At 36.2% G+C, this 21,284-nt stretch overlaps 1 protein-coding gene across 2 annotated transcripts in view; it reads left to right on the forward strand.

Annotated features, from left to right (window-relative positions):
• The window catches only part of ERCC8 (ERCC excision repair 8, CSA ubiquitin ligase complex subunit), an 86,918-nt gene that overhangs the window by 38,292 nt on the left and 27,342 nt on the right, over positions 1 to 21,284 (forward strand). For both annotated transcript variants that reach the window (XM_050794380.1, XM_050794381.1), the window contains 5 exons: positions 10,340 to 10,421; positions 11,452 to 11,520; positions 12,629 to 12,695; positions 15,410 to 15,510; positions 16,727 to 16,851. In XM_050794380.1, coding sequence (XP_050650337.1) covers positions 10,340 to 10,421; positions 11,452 to 11,520; positions 12,629 to 12,695; positions 15,410 to 15,510; positions 16,727 to 16,851 — 444 coding nt within the window. The remainder of the gene's footprint in view (positions 1 to 10,339; positions 10,422 to 11,451; positions 11,521 to 12,628; positions 12,696 to 15,409; positions 15,511 to 16,726; positions 16,852 to 21,284) is intronic.

Genomic DNA, 21,284 nt, shown 5'->3' on the forward strand with positions numbered 1-21,284 from the left:
TTTTTTTTTTTTAAGAGACAAGAGTCTTGCTCTGTTGCCCCAACTAAAGTGCAGTGGCACAATTATAGCTCACTATAACCTCAAACTCCTGGGCTCAAGAGATCCTCCCAGCTCAGGCTCCCAAGTAGTGAAGGCTACAGGTGTGCACCACCATCTCCGGCTAATTTTTTAACTTTTTGTAGAGACAGTGTCTCTCTGTCTTGCCCAGGCTGGTGTCAAAATCTGGCCTCAAATGGTGCTCCCACCTTGGCCTCTAAAAGTGTTGGGATTACAAGCATGAGCCACTGTGCCCATCCTCATTTTTTAAAATTCTCTGCATACTGACACACATAGGGTCAAAATAAAGGAATGGAGGAAGATGTACCAAGCAAATGGTAAGGAAAAAAATGTGGGGGTTTCAATCCTGGTCTCTGATAAAACAGACTTTAAACCAACAAAGATCAAAAGAGACAAAGAAGGCCATTACATGATGGTAAAGGGATGCATTCAACAAGAAGCGCTAACTATCCTAAATATATATGCACCCAATACAGGAGCACCCAGATTCATAAAGCAAGTCCTTAGACACTTACAAAGAGACTTAGACTTCCACACAATAATAATGGGAGACTATAACACCCCACTGTCAATATTAGACAGATCAACGAGACAGAAGGTTAACAAGGATATTGAGAACTGGAACTCAGCTCTGCACCAAGCAGACCTAATAGACATCTACAGAACTCTCCACCCCAAATGAACAGAATATACTACATTCTTCTCAGCACCACATCGCACTTATTCCAAAATTGACCACATAGTTGGAAGTAAAGCACTCCTCAGCAAATGTAAAAGAACAGAAATCACAACAAACTGTCTCTCACACCACCGTGCAATCAAATTAGAACTCAGGATTAAGAAACTCACTCAAAACTGCATGACTGCATGGGAACTGAACAACCTACTCCTGAATGACTATTGGGTAAATAACGAAATGAAGGCAGAAATAAAGATGTTCTTTGAAACCAATGAGAACAAGGACACAATGTACCAGAATCTCTGGGACACATTTAAAGGAGTGTGTCAAGGGAAATGTATAGCACTAAATGCCCAAAGAGAAAGCAGGAAGGATCTAAAATCGACACCTTAACATCACAATTAAAAGAACTAGAGAAGCAAGAGCAAACAAATTCAAAAGTTAGCCGAAGGCAAGAAATAACTAAGATCAGAGCAGAACCGAAGGAGATAGAGACACAAAAAACTCTTCAATAAGTCATTGAATCCAGGAGCTGGTTTTTTGAAAAGATCAACAAAATTAATAGACTGCTAGCAAGACAAATAAAGAAGAAAAGGGAGGAGAATCAAATAGACACAATAAAAAATGATAAAGGGAATATCACCACCAATCCCACAGAAATACAAACTACCATCAGAGAATACTATAAACACCTCTATGCAAATAAACTAGAAAACCTAGAAGAAATGGATAAATTCCTGGACACATACACCCTCCCAAGACTAAACCAGGAAGAAGGTGAATCTCTGAATAGACCAATAACAGGTTCTGAAATTGAGGCAATAATTAATACCCTACCAACCAAAAAAAGTCCGGGACCAGACAGATTCACAGTTGAATTCTACCAGAGGTACAAAGAGGAGCTGGTACCATTCTTTCTGAAACTATTCCAATCGATAGAAAAAGAGGGAATCCTCCCTAACTCATTTTATCAGGCCAGCATCATCCTGATACCAAAGCCTGGCAGAGACACAACAAAAAAAGAATTTTAGACCAATATCCCTGATGAACATCGATCCGAAAATTATCAATAAAATATTGGCAAACCAAATCCAGCAGCACATCAAAAGTTTAGCCACCATGATCAAGTTGGTTTCATCCCTGGGATGCAAGGCTGGTTCAACATACACAAATCAATAAACATAATCCATCACATAAACAGAACCAACGACAAAAACCACATGATTACCTCAATAGATGCCAAAAAGGCCTTCAACAAAATTCAACAGCCCTTCATGCTAAGAACTCTCAATAACTTCGGTATTGATGGGATGTATCTCAAAATAATAAGAGCTGTTTATGACAAATCCACAGCCAATATCATACTGAATGGGCAAAAAGTGGAAGCATTCCCTTTCAAAACTGGCACAAGACAGGGATGCCCTCTTTCACCACTCCTGTTTAACATATTGTTGGAAGTTCTGGCCAGGGCAATCAGGCAAGACAAAGAGATAAAGCGTATTCAACTAGGAAAACAAGAAGTCAAGTTGTCCCTGTTTGCAGATGACATGATTATATATTAAGAAAACCCCATCATCTGAGCCAAAAATCTCCTTAAGCTGATAAGCAACTTCATCAAAGTCTCAGGATACAAAATCAATATGCAAAAATCACAAGCATTCCTATATACCAATAACAAACAGAGAGCCAAATATGAGTAAACTCCATTCACAATTGCTACAAAGAGAATGAAATTCCTAGGAATCCAACTTACAAAGGATGTGAAGGACCTCTTCAAGGGGAACTACAAACCACTGCTCAACGAAATAAAAGAGGACACAAACAAATGGAAGAACATTCCATGCTTATGGACAGGAAGAATCAATATCGTGAAAATGGCCATACTGCCCAAGGTAATTTATAGATTCAGTGCATCCCCCTTAAGCTACCAATGAGTTTCTTCACAGAATTGGTAAAAACTACTTTAAATTTCATATGGAACCAAAAAAGAACCCGCATTGCCAAGACAATCCTAAGCCAAAAGAACAAAGCTGGAGGTATCACACTACCTGACTTCAAACTATACTACAAGGCTACAGTAACTTGTTTTGGTTACTGTTTGGTATGGTACTGGTACCAAAACAGAGATATAGACCAATGGAGCAGAACAGAGGCCTCAGAAGTAACACCACACATCTACAACCATCTGATCTTTGACAAACCTGACAAAAACAAGAAATGGGGAAAGGATTCCCTATTTAATAAATGGTGCTGGGGAAACTGGCTAGCCATATGTAGAAAGCTGAAACTGGATCCCTTCCTTACACCTTATACAAAAATTAATTCAAGATGGATTAAAGACATAAATGTTAGACTTAAAACCATAAAAAACCTAGAAGAAAACCTAGGCAATACCATTCAGGACATACACATGGGCAAGGACTTCATGTCTAAAACATCAAGAGCAATGGCAACAAAAGTCAAAATTGACAAATGGGATCTAATTAAACTAAAAAGCTTCTGCACATCAAAAGAAACTACCATCAGAGTGAACAGGCAACCTACAGAATGGGAGAAAATTTTTGCAATCTATCCATCTGACAAAGGGCTAATATCCAGAATCTACAAAGAACTTAAACAAATTTACAAGAAAAAAAAACAACAACCCCATCAAAAAGTGGGCAAAGGATATGAACAGACATTTCTCAAAAGAAGACATTCATACAGCCAACAGACACATGAAAAAATCTCATCATCACTCACCATCAGAGAAATGCAAATCAAAACCACAATGAGATACCATCTCACACCAGTTAGAAGGCCTTATTAAAAAGTCCAGACAAACAGATGCTGGAGAGGATGTGGAGAAACAGGAACGCTTTTACACTGTTGGTGGGAGTGTAAACTAGTTCAACCATTGTGGAAGACAGTGTGGCAATTCCTCAAGGATCTAGAACTAGAAATACCATTTGACCCAGCCATCCCATTACTGGGTATATACCCAAAGGATTATAAATCATTCTACTGTAGAGACACATGCACACATATGTTTATCGTGGCACTATTCACAATAGCAAAAACTTGGATCCAACCCAGATGTCCATCGATGACAGACTGGATTAAGAAAATGTGGCACATATACACCATGGAATACTATGCAGCCATAAAAAAAGATGAGTTCATGTCCTTTGCCGGGACGTGGATAAAGCTGGAAACCATGATTTTCAGTCAACCGTCACAAGGACAGAAAACCAAACACCGCATGTTCTCACTCATAGGTGGGAATTGAACAATGAGAACACTGGGACACAGGGAGGGGAACATCACACACCGGGGCCTGTCGTGGGGCGGGGGACGGGGGAGGGATAGCATTAGGAGAAATAAGTTAATGGATGCAGCAAGCAAACATGGCACATGTATACCTGTGTAACAAACCTGCACATTGTGCACATGTACCCTAGAACTTAAAAGTATAATTTTTAAAAAGACAGAAAAAAAAAATTCTCTGCTTACTAGGAATGGAAGAGAAATTCCTTAATTTGATAAAAAGTCTCTATTTTTTAAAAAAATCTAAAGCAACCATTATATTTGGTGGTAAAATGTTGAAAGCTTTCCCTTTGCATTATCCCCGTTATTTCCTCTGTTCAACATTGTACTGAATGTCCTAGTCAGTGCAATAAAGCAAACAAAGGAAATAAAAGGGACAGAAACTGGACAGGAAGCATTTAAACTGTCATTCACAGAAGACGTGATTATGAATGTAGAAAATTCAAAAGAATCTATAGCCAAATTATTAGAATTAATATAAGTAAATTTAGTAAATTTTCTGGATACAAGGTAAATTATATTTCTGAATTCCATGAAATTTCAAAACCAGTATTGTTTACCATAGCATCAAAAATTGTCATGTACCTAGTAATATATTTAATGAAAAATATACAAGACTATTCTGAATACACAGAGAACTTTAGAACATTATTGAGAGAAATTAAGACCTAAATAATTGTGAGATATTCCATGTTCAAGAATTAAAAGGTTCAGTGTGGTAAAAATATCAGTTCTACCCAAACGGATCTATAGAATCAATGCATTTTCTATTAGACTCTTACAAGATTTCTTTTTTGAAAATTGACTAGCTAATTCTAATGTTCACATGGAAATGCAGAAGGGCAGGGCACTCTTGAAAAAGAGTGAAGTTGGAAGACTTCACTATCAGCTATCAAGACTTGCTATAAAGTTATACTAGTTAAGGCAATGTGATATTGGTATAAATAAAAAAGAAAAACACACACCACACAGTGAAACAGGAGAATCAAGAAATGTACCCGTTCATGACAATAATTTGATTTATGATAATACATATTTATGATAATACTGTGGAGATTAGGGAAGCTGATTCCCATCACAGTTGAAAATCTATATATAATTTTTTATTCCCCCAAAAGGGTAACTACTAATAGCCTAGTGTTAATTGGTAGTCTTCCAGATTACATAAACGGTCGATTAACGCATACTTTATATATTATATGTAATATATACTGTATTTTATTATTATTATTTATTTTTTTTCTGAGACAGAGTCTCTCTGTGTCACCTGTGCTGGAGTGCAGTGACGTGATGAGTGCAGTGACGTGATCTCAGCTCACTGCAACCTCCGCCTCCTGGGTTCAAGTGATTCTCCTGCCCCAGCCTCCCAAGTAGCTGGGACAACAGGCGTGTGCCACCATGCCTGGCTAATTTTTGTATTTTTAGTAGAGACAGGGTTTCACCATGTTGGCCAGGCTGGTCTTGAACTCCTGACCTCAGTTGATCCACCCACCTCAACCTCTCAAAGTGCTGGGATTACAGGCGTGAGCCACCACGCCTGGCCTATATACTGTATTGTTACAATAAAGTAAGCTAGAGAAAAGAAAATGTTATTAAGAAAATCATGAGGAAGAAAAATATATTTACTAAGTCAGTGGAAGTGGATCATCATAAAGGTCTTTATCCTCATCATCTTCACATTGAGTAGACTGAGGAGAAGCAGCAGGAAGAGGAGGGGTTGACCTTGCTGTCTGTAGGGTAGCAAAAGGTGTAAGAAGATTTGGAAGGAAAGGCAGGCACACTTGGTATAACTATGGAAATACGTCGTAATTTCTGTGTGTTCTGCTTTATTTCTCTAAAAATGTTTCTGTTACAGTACTGATCCTTCTTCCACTATTTGCTTTAGTTTCAGAGCCCATATCATCGAAGGGTCCATATCATAAGAGTCCTTTGTGGATTTTTTTTTTTTTTCCAGAATAGGGCATTTTTGTCTACATTTAAAACCTGTTCAGGCAGATATCCTTTGTCCTCGATGATTTTCTTAATGATATCTGGAAACTTACCTGTTGCCTTTTGGTGGGCAGAAGCTTCTTATCCTATTATCTTGACTTTTTTAAAGCCAAACCTCTTTCCAAAATTATCAAACCATCTTTTTCTGGCATTAAATTCTCCAGCTTTAGATCCTTCACTTTCCTTTGGCTTCACATTGTCATATAATGACTATATTGACTTTGCTTTTTAAAAGTCATATTAGAGTCTATATATCGATATGCCTTTCTTTTAACAATCCTGCACCCCCATAAAAGTTGGATTCTCAATAAGAGGTCAAAGGTATTTTACAAAACATACAAGGTTTTCACATCTGCTGGCATAGCTGCAGTGACATCATCACAAATTTTCTTTTTTTACAATGGTTCTTATGCTGGACTCATTTATCTTGAAATGGTGGGCAACCACAGCTGCACACCTCAATCTATGGTACATGTCAAACAGTTCAGCCTGTTCTTGTAATGTCATGACTTTTCTCTGCTTCTTGGGACCACTTGCAGCATCACTAGTGATACTTTTTATGGGTTCCAAGGTGTATGATATGTGAATTTTATCTTGACAAAGCCATTATTTTTATATATATATAGGAATATATTTATATATATATATGCGCATACATATATATATATATAGGAATGACCCCAGGTTCTCTAGCTTGGCAATTGGGTGGATTATATTGTTATTTACTAAGATAGGGAAGGGTTGGAATGATGAGTTCAATTTTTGATTTGTTGAGTTTGAGGGATTTATGGGAAATCCAAATGAAGATAATCCAGGAATCGATCTATACATACCCAGAATTCAGGAGTGAGGTCTACACTGAGTATACAGATTTGTGCCTCACTACATATTGAGTGTCCCTAATCCAGAAGTTCAAAATTTGAAGTTTTTTTGAGTTCTAGATTTGGAATGCTCAACCAGTAAGTATAATGCAAACATTCCAAAACCAAAAAAAATCTGAAATCTGAAACATTTCTGGTACCAGTTACTTTGGATAAGGGATACTTAACCCATAACATACAAGTGGCAATTGAAAGGGGTGCATAGAACAAAACCTTGAAGACAAAGATAAATAGGACAGAAAAAGGAAACCAAACTCTGCTATAGGTGATGAAAAGATGTAGCCAAGGAGAGAAAGGAAAATCAGGAATATATGATACAATGGAAGCCAGTAAAAGATTGCTTTAAAGAAGATGGGAGTAATCAGCTGTGTTGAATGCTACGAACAGATTAAATCAGATGAGGAGGTTATTGGTAATATTGGAAGAGTAGTATGATTTAGAGTAGTGCAATAAAAATAAGATTGCAATTAGTTGAGAAATACATGGGAGATAAGGAATTAGAGATAGCCAAAGTTTGGATTTGAAGAGGAGGAAAGATTAGGGAGAACGTAGGGTGAAAAGGCTCTTTGTTTTTGTCTTAGGGAAGGGGTGTTAAGATGAAAAAGACTTGAACTTTTAGTGCTGTTGGGAATGAGCCAGTGGGGACAGAGGTTATAAATACCCAGAAGATAATCTATAGGGTGCGATTTCTGACAGTGCTGAAGGGAATCTGAACACAAGTAGGGGGATTAACATTAAAAATGGGGAGGAATCTGAAGACCAGCCTGGCCAATATGGTGAAACTCCATCTCTACTAAAAATACAAAAATTAGCTGGGCATCGTGGCGGGCACCTGTAGTCCCAGCTGCTCGGGAGGCTGAGGTAGGAGAATCACTTGAACCCAGGAGGCGGAGGTTGCAATGAGCTGAGATTGTGCCACTGCACTCCAGCCTGGGCAAGAGAGCAAGACTCCATCTCAAAAAAAAAAAAAAAAAGGCGGGGTTGAGGAATCATGTTTCTATGATAACAGGAGTGAAGAAGGAAAAAGGATAGTGGAAGTAAATGTGTAGGTTTGTTGGTAAGACATTAAGGAAATTCTGATTGAGTGCCTCCTATTTTCTCCTTGAAATAAAAGATCAGATTACCTGTTGTGACTGAGTGGGTATATTTGTGGAGAAGATTTGAAATAGCTGAGGAATACTGCAGAGAAGAATACTAGTGAAATATAGTGGGACTGGCAGTCATTACTGAAATCCAGAGGAAATGAATATTCTTTTATAGTGATGTCACACTGCCCTAATTGTAAGATTTTTTACCTGGGTAGAGCAAGGGATTGGCCAACTCTGGGCTCATGGGCAAGTCTGGCTCATGGCCTTTTTTTGTAAATAAAGTAGGTTTTAGACACAAATATTGAAGCTGCCTTTGCAAAAATTATATCAGTGAGAAAATTGTGGCAGTAGGGGAGATCTGATCTAGCCAACACCCCCTCTTGCTTTTAGCCTTCAAGCTGCCTTAATTATTCCTGGACTTTGGCCAAGCTAACTTTGGAAGACATTTAGTTAATACTCTTATTTTTTAATTTTATTTACTTATTTATTTATTTTTGAGACAGAGGTTCACTCTGTTGCCCAGGCTGGAGTGTAATGGCGTGATCTTAGCTCACTGCAACCTCTGCCTCCCAGGTTCAAGCGATTCTCCTGCCTCAGCCTCTCATATAGCTGGCGTTACAGGCGCCCGCCACCATGACCAGCTAATTTTTGTATTTTAAGTAGAGTTTCACCATGTTGGCCAGGCTTGTCTCATACTCCTGACCTCAAGTGATTCAGCTACCTTGGCCTCCCAAAGTACTGGGATTACAGGAGTGAGCCAATGCCCCCAGCCATTTTATAGTTTAAATGATAATAGCCCTTCTCCAAAAACTCAGCCACCTTTGTAAAGCTAATGAGAGACCACCAGACTAGGAGGAGGAGAGGAGCCTGAATTCTGCTAAGATATAGGCTCAGCAGTGGCTCACACCTGTAATCCCAACACTTTGGGAGGCCAAGGAGGGTGGATTGCTTGAGCCCAGGAGTTCGAGACCAGCCTGGGCAACATGGCAAAACCCCATCTCTACCAAAAATACAAAAATTAGCCAGTCTCATAACCTGGTCTCAAAAATAGGTAAATAAATAAATAAAGAGACATAAATGATTGCCAGCCATTATTCCAGAGGTCACAAGATATATAACTTCCCCAATTACTCCTGTATATAACATCACAACTGCAGAACCTGAGATTGGCCTTTTGAGATATCTTTTCAGGATTTTTTCATATCTGGCACCAGTGGCACCACCTGGACCTACCAACTGCCCCTGTGGCCCCACCCAAAAGTGGCTCAGTGGACAAGAGGGCCATTCCCCATACCCTTATGGTTGCACCCCCAACCAGTCAACAGCAAGCACCCATTCATTGCCTAACCACTCCCACCCCTTCCCTCAAACTACCTTTGAAAAACCCCTAACCGACAAGACTTCAAGGAGATTGATTAATGTTAATAAATCCCATCTCCCACTTGGCACGGCCAGCCTTGCATCAGTTAAACTCTTTACTGCAATGCCATGGTCTTTGTGAATTGGTTTTGTTTGTGCAGCAGGCAGAAAGAACCTGGTGAGCAGTTACAATATGTTCATTTATTGTCTATGACTGCTTTAACACTGCAGTGACAGAGATGAGTAGTTGGTCCTAAAAGCCTAAAATATTTACCATCTGACTTTTACAGAAAGTTTGCCAACCCCTAATGTAGGTCAATTTGGATATAAGTACAGAGAAGGCAGACATTTGGAGTTGCCCAGGGTTGAAGTCTTGACAAATGGAAGGATATTAGCAAAGGAATTGCAGATATTGGCAGTTGACTTTGGTATTGGTATTGGACTTTGAAATCCAAGCTGGAGAGGAAGAGAAGTAGATGAAAGGAACTGATAGGGGTTCCAGAGTTTATTTGGATTTCTTGAGAGTTTGGTGGGGAAAAGCTGAAAATTATAGAAGACTGTGGTCATAGATAACTGAAATGTATGATTTCAAAGAAGGGGCAATTCTAGGTAGTGACAGTGTCCTGGGTGTGGTAGCTCAGGTTATATGGAACTGAGATGCAGTGCTGACTACATCATCCATGTAGATGCTGAGCTCTCTCCCCACCAGGAATATGGAATATGGAGAGGCACATGCTTGTATTTTCTTAATTTGTGGGATTTATTGGGAAAACATATTTTTTTCTCATAGAAGGGAAAAGAATGTTGTAAATGACAGGATTTCAAATTAACAAGGTTTTTTGGGGTATTACATTCCTATGTTTAAGTTGAATTGCTAACAGTCAATTTAAAAATAGCTATAAATTTAGGGAAAAGTAAATAGAAATCTTATTGCTTTTTTACTTAAACCTTATACTTTTTTAATGTCTTTTGATTACCAGACTGCAGATGTATTTAATTTTGAGGAAACAGTTTATAGTCATCATATGTCTCCAGTCTCCACCAAGCACTGTTTGGTAGCAGGTTTGTGAGTGTATTCTTTTGTCTTTTGAAATATTGAAAACTTTCTCCCTTTTTATTTCTAGTTAGTTTTGATGTAGACATTTTAACCCACAGGAATATCACAATTCTTTATATATATATATGTACTATTTATATTCAGTTCAGCAGATATTGTACAAGGCAAGCACTATGCTAGTGGCCAGGGTTCAGAGAATAAGAGCATATTTCTGTCCTCTAAAGAGTTCCTTTTAAACCACCGAAGTTTCAGAGATTTTACATGAATAAAATTTGGCAGCTTTCCCAATTTGACACAATAAAACAAGAAAATTATTTCTTTCTCTAAGATTGTGATTCAAATTAAGCATCAATTTATATAAAAGCAACTGCAACAAACATCTTCATATTATAAGGGAGAAAAAATGATTTTCTGGTATCAGGTATCTGGGCCCTGTGATTCATTATTTCTGTGGCATCACGTGAGTCTCTACCTCTGGATATCAGTCAGCTCTTTTATCTGTAAAGAAGAGCTAGGAACTAAGTTGTCTTTGAGGTCCTTTCAGTCTGTGTCCAGAGTTTCCGTGAATCTGTTACTAGTGATTGAAAGTATATCATTAACTTGGAAAAACAAAGCTTTTAAAATACAATGATTTGATGTGATAAAATGGAGTAGAACTATACATACATACGTACACATTTACCAATATAAATTTCCTGGGTTTGATACTGTGTTTTAGTAAGCTCACACATAATCGTTGGGGAAACCTAGTGAAGGGTACACAGTTCTCTTTATACTAGCTTTGCAACTGCTTGCAAATCTATAATTATTTCAGAATAAAAAATAAATGGAATAATAGAGGTCTCTTACTACTAAAATATAACTGTAGTTAAAATAACTTTTCTAAATGTAAACATTAAAAATGACAATGTATTTTTGGCATATATCTGTATATTTCTGCATGATACAGTGAAAATGTCATGATTACTAATGATAATGTCTTGTTTCCTTTTGATGATAACTTATGATAAAATTAAACCGGTTCTGTTTTTACAGTTGGTACTAGAGGACCTAAAGTACAACTTTGTGACTTGAAGTCTGGATCCTGTTCTCACATTCTACAGGGTATTTTTATTTTATTTCAAACAGCAACTACTTTGAGTAAACAATTCAATAAAAAGAAACGTTACTAACAATGTATTCTTTGTAAGTGACATGACTGATGTACTTTGTGCTAGTTGCTAAAAGTCAGCAGAGAAATAAAGATCCTTCCATGCATTATTCTTATAAAACTGAACCACTGAAAAGACATTTATGTGAACAGTGGTCATTGGGGAAGCTCAAATGATATGAAAAATAGTTCTAACTCAAAACCTTGCGTTATTTCTACATTTAAAAAAACTAACGCAACTCACATCAGTGTATTTGTCTCATGTATTATTTAATATTCTGGCTAATGAGTAAATATCGTTCTTAATATTTAGGTACATTTTTTCTCAGTAAAAACATTTTAGAAAAATATATTGAAGTAATTCTTTGGTAAAGGTGTATTTAAATTATTCTTGCTACTTTTATCAGTATTAGATTGTCTAATTCTAAACAATGAAAAGATAGAATATAATTTATATATTTTTAGTCATCTCAAAGAAACATATAACAAATATATTAAGAAAAGTTGGTGAGATGGGTAGCATTTTTGACATTATTATGAATTTTTATTAATATAAGCTGAGCAGATGGAAATGTCTTATGTGAATAGTTCAGTTAGGTAAAAGTGAATTAAAATATTGAAATCACTTACCCTTTGAACTTATCACCTGTGCTTTCTAGAAAAAAAACATTTTATATAAATGCTTTTCTACAATCATGAATTAAAGTAATTTTCTCATAACTTTATGAGAAATTGGGAAACATTTTTATCCTTTAAAATGTTTAACTTGTATATTTTATTACAGTAACTGAGCTTGAGTTATATGGATTTACTGCCATAGGCTAACTACTGTATTTAAAAAGAAAGACTTACTTAACTCTGTTTTTTCCAAAGCAAAAAGTTTACTCCTGTAAACTTCACATTAGCATTGAAATGTCAATTATTATAAATCTGAGAAATGACCATATCTATTCACATTGAGTGTTTAGCCTCACTTTCTTCAGAATCAGGCAAAATTATTGGCACTTTATCTTCTGATTTTTCGGATATCTTGCAAGACTTTTCATGTAGTTGTATTTGCAGGTCACAGACAAGAAATATTAGCAGTTTCCTGGTCGCCACGTCATGACTATATCTTGGCAACGGCAAGGTAAAATTATTTGCTTTTGAAGTTAGTAATTAAGAATAAGCATTTTGAAAAGTCTACATTTATGTAATGTATATATTTTAGCATATTTAATTATTAATTCACTCCTTTAAAATGAAGTCTTGAGTTAGAAATTTTAATTCATGTCACCAAAAGAAGTCTTCCTTTGTATTCTAATTCTAATCCTATCCACTTTCAAGGTGTTTCACCTTAGAACACAGAGGAACTGTGTTGTGTCATTCTTACACACAAAAGTATAACACTGCAAATTTTTAAATAGAGCATTTTTATGCATTATCTTTAACCTGGAATTCTTTTGAATGTGATATATCCACACATTAATTGATTCAATTTTCTGATATTTAATGACTTCCTCCCACATGCCAAGCGTTGTGCTAGGGACACAGGTAACTAAGGCTTCGAAAAGCCAACAATCTAATGATCTAATGGGGCATATAGTCAAAAATCAGTGATTACAGGGCATTCTGAAAAATGCTTTAATAGAGGTACATCTCTAGAAGGAGTAATATAGGAAAAGAAAACAGGATCACTTAACTCTGAGAGGATCAAAAGATGTGGGGAGGTTTATTTGTTTGCTGGAGAAAAAAGAGTATTGCATATTTATATGCTGGGGAAAGAGTACCAGTAGAGAGAAACAGGTGAAGATAAGAAATGGAGGGAATAATTGGTGCATTAGGTCCTCAAATACACAGAAGTGGTTAGTATCGAGGATCCAGATGAGGGTGGAGGGGACACCTAGTTTGGCACATGAAGAGCACTGTGAGACTAAATGGAAAAAGGAAAAGGTGAACGTGGATACAAGTTTGTAGCTTTGGCAGAGAAGCTCAGGAAATTCAGACTTAATGACTTCTCGGTTTTTAGTGGAGTAGAACTTGATGTCACCTCTTGAAAATATAGGAATGAGGATGCAATTTTGAGGAAAGAATATGGATCTGGAATAATAGATTGAAAGAGTGAGGGAGCTGATTAAGGGCACATAGGATTACTGGGCAGTTGTTCTCAGTTGAAGATGTAGAGCACAGCTGTAATAAGCCACAGAAATTAAAACATTAAATGAAAGGCTTAACAATTTTCAGTGTCTACAGGAAAGTACCTCAGAGCCTGAAAATTTAGAAGTCGTGAGTAAAAGGAAAAAAATAAAATCACAAAAAGACTTGTAGAAAGGATCAAGGATCTAATGAAGTAGGAGAGTTAGACTAAGAAAACTTAAAAACTGAAGGGATAGGAAGTAGTAATCAAATATTTTGATATATTTTCATAAAGCTTTAAGTAGAAGAAGAATTATTACAAAAGCTATTCATATTAATTTTATAAAGATCTGTGTCTGGATTTTTTTTTAAGTTTCCAGCCCTCGCTCCCTGCCACAGTTTAGGCCCCAAAGAAGCTTCTGTTAATAATTGGCAGAATGTGATGTTGAAATTTACCATTTCTAAAGTGCAGCAAGGTCTATAATGTAGCCATAAGAAGACTAGCTAAAGAGGTATGAAGGTTAGGAACTAGGTGCTGTTTATGCTTGGGTGGATTTTACATTTTTCATGCTTACCTTGGTTTTCATCAGGTAAGAGGAGAGCTAAGAAGCTTTCAATTATAAGAATACTCCAGAAATTTGAATCAGTACCAGAATGGACCTAGTAATCAGTGTTAAAAGTTGGATATGTTCAAATCTAATCTGTTTCAGAAGAAACGTAAATCCTCATACTGATTTCGTTTCCCTCACCTGGAAAGAAAGAAAACCAACTTAAGAATGGGAAATGCTAGCTTTTTGCTGACTATTCCAGTTGGCTAGGTTTGATGATCATCTGTGAAAAGAATCGAGATTATAGAAACCAGTACACCTTGTGTGTATATTTTTTTAAAACTTATAAATAAAAAATAGGCTTATAAAAATGTAATGTAGTGCTCTCTCATTAAAATGACATTGAATAGCCCCCTGGGTTACAATATTGTTGAGGTCCTTGTGAGGACATGATAGCATCAGTTGAACTGATTAGGAGCACATTGGATTGCCGGGCATTTTTCTTTAGAAATAATCTAGAAGCTGAAATAGATGTCTGATCATAGATTTACTTTTCTTCTTTTCGCTTACTTGAAAGAAAATAGAAGTAAGTGTTTAATTTCTAGGCAACATTAAATATAGTTCTCTCATATATGGCAAAGATTGATTTGAGTATAGGAAACCAAATGGAAATGCATTGTCCTCATTATTCACCTTAACTCTTACCGTTTTTTATATAAAAAGGAAAAAAACACCAAATCATAGCAAATAGATTCTTGAGCAAAGTAAAATTAGTTAACTGCTTGTCTTGACAGCATTTGGATAACAAGCGGTAGAGAAGGTATGGTAAGGAACTTACTAGGGACAAGCTACAAGCCTTTCTGGTCCTTGGGAGAAAAGATGCTCATGTAATTTAAAACGGTATAAAAAGTAGCAAAATTTTGTTCTTGTTATCTGGAAAAGAAGGGTTACTTTTTTTTTTTTTTTTTTTTTTTTTTTTTTTTGCTATTTACTCACTAATTTGAGCTACTGTTGACTATTGAATATTTGTTGAAAAGGCGAAAGTTCAACAACCCTAATGTATGAATACATACGTACCTATATAACAAGACCTCTGTGTGCCGTAAAACTAGAAAGGTGGGTGAGGGGTACAGTCATTGTCCTAGCTACATATGTCAATGTAACATTTATTTATTCTCAGTGCTGACAGTAGAGTAAAATTATGGGATGTGAGAAGAGCATCAGGATGTTTGATTACTCTTGATCAACATAATGGGAAAAAGTCACAAGCTGTTGAATCAGGTAAGGAAGAACACGTTAATGAAGAAATACGACAATGATAGTATTTTTTCACATTGAACATTTTTAATTGAAGCCAAATAATAAATGCATATTGACAAATTGCGAACTTTATCATTTTTTAAAAAGGCATTCATCATATATCACTTTCTTAATTTATGTAAAAAAAACTTATGATTCTCTTTCTTTAAGATACAAATAAAAATGACAGTTTCATTTGCCCCCAGATTTTCAAAAGTAGAAATTTTTCTGAATTAACTTGCTTTACTTATTTTGTTTTTGCTCCATTGAGGCCAGCTATACAAATTCAATGCCATTTAAAAAGTCACAATAAATTACAGAAATAGTAACATTTTGTGGCCATTGTATCAACATAAAATTGTGTTAAATGTGAGTCAGCTGCAATCCATGTGACAAAGTACCTAAACTGCATTTTTACAGTAGAATTTAATTCCTATGTAGAAATTTTGGTATAGAATTAATTCTGGACCAGAAATATATCAGAATGAACTATATAAAACCTATGATTGTTTAAGTTTTTAAACTAAAAAACTATGTATTTTTAAACTAAAAAACTATATAAAACAATCATAGGTTTTATATAGTTCATCCTAATATATTTCATATGTTAGAATTTATATGGTTTTTTTTTAAGAACCTTATGAACATGTAAACTATATAAAACATGTTTTATATGTTTTTAAATTAATTAGGCTGTTTTAGAATTATGCTTTCTCAAACTTGTTAATTTTGAAAGTGATATAAATTTTGAGACTACAACAGTCATCCTTCCCGTTAAGGTTTTTTTTTTTTTTTAATGGAAAACACTAGAATTACTGATTTTAATAGTCCATGGAGTTATTTTTAGGTTAGCAATAAAAATATAAGAGAGATGAAAGGCATTTAATTTTAAATTTTAGTGTTAAGCTACACACTTAATTGAATTTCATGGCACAGCTTCCTTGCTGGAAAAAAAAAGGATGTTTGGCAGAAATTTTTTCCCTTTTTTCTTGTTTTCCTCTATTTTTATGGTTCTGATTTATATAGTTTATCCTATTCAAATAATCTGAAGGGTTGGTTAATTTTAAGTATAATCCACTTACATTTTTTAAGTAACTCAAGTAGTTGTCCTTTAATATGTTTAAATAATTATATCATCAAACATTAAATATGTCCTGAATACAAGAACAGATAAACTGAACCATATTTTTCATTGCAGCAAACACTGCTCATAATGGGAAAGTTAATGGCTTATGTTTTACAAGTGATGGGCTTCACCTCCTCACTGTTGGTACAGATAATCGAATGAGGCTCTGGAATAGTTCCAATGGAGAAAACACACTTGTAAGAGATTTTTAAGTATATATTTGGGTATAAATTAAGAAATGGATCTGTGACATATACTTGATTTTTTTTTTTAATATATGTAACTCATTTATTCCCTTTGAATGACAACTCTTTTTAAAAATGTGTTTCCATTACGTGGACTAGTAATTCTCAACTCAAGACAACCCACCCTTACCCACTACCTACCACATTCCCCCTACTTAGCAGAGAATCACTGTTCTACTGAGCCACTGTTCTCAATGGGAGTGCAAAGTGTAGTAGAGAAAACTGTTCTCAATGGAACTGCAAAGTGTAGTATGCAAAACAAGACTGAGGACCACTGATATAAATTAAAGATATTAAGCTAAGTAATCAAATTTTATATAGGTTGTGTATCCCTAATCTGAAAATCTGAAATCTGAAATGTTCCAAAATCTGAAACTTTTTGAGTGCTAACATGACACACAAAGGAAGTGCTCATTGGAACATTTCAGATTTTGCATATTCAGATTAGGGATGTTCAGGCAGTAATGCAAATATTCTAAAATCCAAAATATTTCTAGTCCTCATCATTTTGGATGGGGATACTTAACCTGTACTATATATGACTTGTAAGCAAAATTCACAATGAATTTTATGGTGCTAGAATATGTAGTACTTTATTTAAATACTACCGGAATAAATATATTTTGAAGGTGCTATATTCTTATGTGACTATTAATACTACTGGAATAAATATATTTTGAAGGTGCTGTATTCTTATGTGGCTATTAATTTCTGATACTTATTTTTATGTATGTTGTAGTCTTACCAGGTATGCCTGTGGTTTAGTAATTTTCAGAATAAACTGCTAAAAGCTTATAATTTGGTGATAATAATAATAGCTAATATTTATTGAGAGCTTATATGTCAGATACTGTGCTAATAATAATCAGCATTTAATTTGCCAGGCAGTATTAGACAGCAGTGGGCAAAACATGAAAAAGTCCTATCCTCATGGAGCTTACATTTCAGCAAGAGGATGAAAGGCATCAATCAATTAATAGATGGACAGATGGATAAATTATATATTAGATTGAGTGAGGACTATGAAGAAAAGCAAAGAAAGGAGCACAGGAAATATTGGGAAGTTGGAGTTGCTGTTTCACATAGGGCAGTCAGGGTAGGCTTCACTAAGGTGACATTTGGCCTGAAGGAAATGGGGAAGTGGCTCATCAGTTGTTTGCTGAGGGATATCATTCTAGTCGGAGAAAGAAAAAAGGTACAAAGACCCTGAGGCGAGAACTTGCTTGGGATACACAAGGAAGAGCTAAGAGGTTCTTGCCTTGGAATATGAAGGGAATAACAGATGAGGAACAGAAGGAACTAGGGTGCCAGAGCATACAGGCCCTGCAGGCCTTTGTAAGGGCTCAGGCTTTTCTCTGGATGAAATGGAAAGCCACTGAAGGCTTGTGAGTGGAGAAGTGACAGGATCACTCTGGAAGAGTAGCTGGGCATGTGTGTCAAAGTTTAATTTGATAAATATAAATGGTACTGAATGTATATATAAATTGTTCATATGGTTCTATTCCATTTTTCTTTCCTTCTTGAAGGTGAGTCTCATGCCCTTTGGATTTTTTCTATTAAGTCCATATCTAAAATAGTGTGTTGAAAATGGATAATACATTTTAGAGTGGACTTGATCAAAGTAAAAGTAATTCATGCATAGATGACTAGGGTATCCCAGAAACTGACCTACATAGAATACTTACAGTTGATACCAGAAAAGATTACTTTAAGGAAAAACACACTGTCTTCATATTTTTAAAGAGCTATCAGAGAGAACCAGTCCTGCCATTTAGTAACTTCTTTTTTTTTCACTTTAAAGTTGACAGGCCAGGCATGGTAGCTCACGCCTGTAATCCCAGCACTTTGGGAGGCCAAGATGGGTACATCATGAGGTCAGGAGATCAAGACCATCCTGGCTAACACGGTGAAACCCCGTCTCTACTAAAAATACAAAAAATTAGCTGGGTGTGGTGGTGGGCACCTGTAGTCCCAGCTACTCGGGAGGCTGAGGCAGGAGAATGGCGTGAACCCAGGAGACAGAGCTTGCAGTGAGCTGAGATCATGCCACTGCACTCCAGCCTGGGCAACAGAGCAAGACTCCATCTCAAAAAAACCAAATAATTAAATAAATAAATAAAATAAAGTTGACAGATGAAATGGTACATATGTATGTACAGCATGATGTTTTGAAGTAAATAGAATATATACATTATAGGCCGGGCGCGGTGGCTCAAGCCTGTAATCCCAGCACTCTGGGAGGCCGAGGCGGGCGGATCACGAGGTCAGGAGATCGAGACCATCCTGGCTAACACGGTGAAACCCCGTCTCTACTAAAAAAAATACAAAAAACTAGCCGGGCGAGGTGGCGGGCGCCTGTAGTCCCAGCTATTCGGGAGGCTAGGCAGGACAATTGATACCCGGGAGGCATTATAGCTGAATCCGGTGCACTCCAAACAGAGCGAGCTAAAAAAAAAAAAAAAAAGAATTTTTTTTTTTTTTTTTTTTTTTTTTTTTTTTTTTGAGACGGAGTCTCGCTCTGTCACCTGGGCTGGAGTGCAGTGGCGCGATCTCAGCTCACTGCAAGCTCCGCCTCCCGGGTTCACGCCATTCTCCTGCCTCAGCCTCCCGTGTAGATGGGACTACAGGCGCCACCACCTCGCCCGGCTAGTTTTTTGTATTTTTTTTTTTTAGTAGAGACGGGGTTTCACCGTGTTAGCCAGGATAGTCTCCATCTCCTGACCTCGTGATCCGCCCGTCTTGGCCTCCCAAAGTGCTGGGATTACAGGCTTGAGCCACCGCGCCCGGCCAAATCTAGCTAATTAACAAATGTATTATCTCATGGTTATTTTTGCAATAAGAATACTTATCATCCACTGTCTTTGCATTTTTCAATAACACAGTATATCATAATCAACTGTAGTCACCATGCTGAACAATAGATCTCTTAAACTTACTCCTCCTATCTAACTGTAATTATATATCCTTTAACCAACATCTCCCCAAAACCCCCTTTCTTCTAACCACCCCAGCCTCTGGTAACCACCATCTACTCTACTTCTAAGAGATCAACTTTTTCAGATTCCACATATGAGTGAAATCATGGAATATCCATCTTTCTGTGCCTAGCTGATTTCACTTAACATCATGTCCTCCAGGTTCATCCCTGTTGTCACAAATTACAGGATTTTCTTCTTTTTATAGCTGAATAGTATTCCATTGTATATGTACACTACATTTTCTTTATCCATTCATCCATTCATGCACACTTTGATTGATTCCATATCTTGTGAATAATGTTGCAGTGAACATGGGGGTGCAAGTATCTCTTTGACACACTGATTTCATATCCTTTTGTTATAAACCCAGTAGTAAGATTGCTGGATCATGTGGTAGTTCTATTTTTAATTTTTTGAGGAACCTCTATACTGTTTTTCTAATGGCTGTTCTAATTTACATTCCCACCAACATCCTTGCCACATTTATTATCTTTTGTCATACTGATAAAAGCCATTATAACAGGTGTGTCTCACTGTGGTTTTGATTTATATTTCCTTGATGATTATTGATACTGAGTATTTTTTTGTGTACCTCTCTTGGCCATTTGTAATTCTTATTTTGAGAAATGTCTTTTCAGGTATTTTGCCCATTTTTTAATAGGGCTATTTATTATCCTGCTCTTGAGTTGTTTGAGTTCCTTATATGTTTTGGATATTAATCAAATATATATGGTTTACAAATATTTTCCCCTATTCTATAGGTTGCCTCTTTAATCTGAGGCTTATGTCCTTTACTGTGCAGAAGTTTTTGAGGTTAATGTAATCCCATTAATCTATGTTTGCTTTTGATGCCTATGCTTTTGAGGTCATATCCAAAAAGCCATTGCCCAGACCAATGTCATGGGGCTTCTGTCTTGTCATTTTCTACTAGATTTTTATTTTCAGGTGTTATATTTAAGTCTTTAATCCATTTTGAGTTGATTTTTTTTTTGTATATGGTGAGAGAGAGGATTTACTTTCATATTTCTGCATTTGTAGATCCAGTTTTCCCAATACCATTTATTGAAGAGATTATCCTTTCCCTATGTGTGTTCTTGGCATTGTTGTCAAAAATCAGTTGGCTGTTCAATGGACGGATTTATTTCTAGGCTGTATACTGTCCATTGATCCGTGTGTCTGTTTTAATGCCACTATGATGCTGTTTCAGTTACTGTAGCTTTGTAGTATGTTTTCATGTCAGATCTCAGCTACAGTGTGATGCCTCTAGCTTTGTTATTTTTTCTCAGGATTACTTTGGCTATTCAAGTTCTTTTATGGTTCCACATGAATTTTAGGATTGTTTTTTCTATTTCTGTGAAGAATGTCATTGATATTTTCATAATGATTTCATTGAATCTGTCGATTGCT

The sequence above is a fragment of the Macaca thibetana genome, chromosome 6 (assembly GCF_024542745.1).
Source record: "Macaca thibetana thibetana isolate TM-01 chromosome 6, ASM2454274v1, whole genome shotgun sequence".
Lineage (NCBI taxonomy): Eukaryota > Metazoa > Chordata > Mammalia > Primates > Cercopithecidae > Macaca > Macaca thibetana.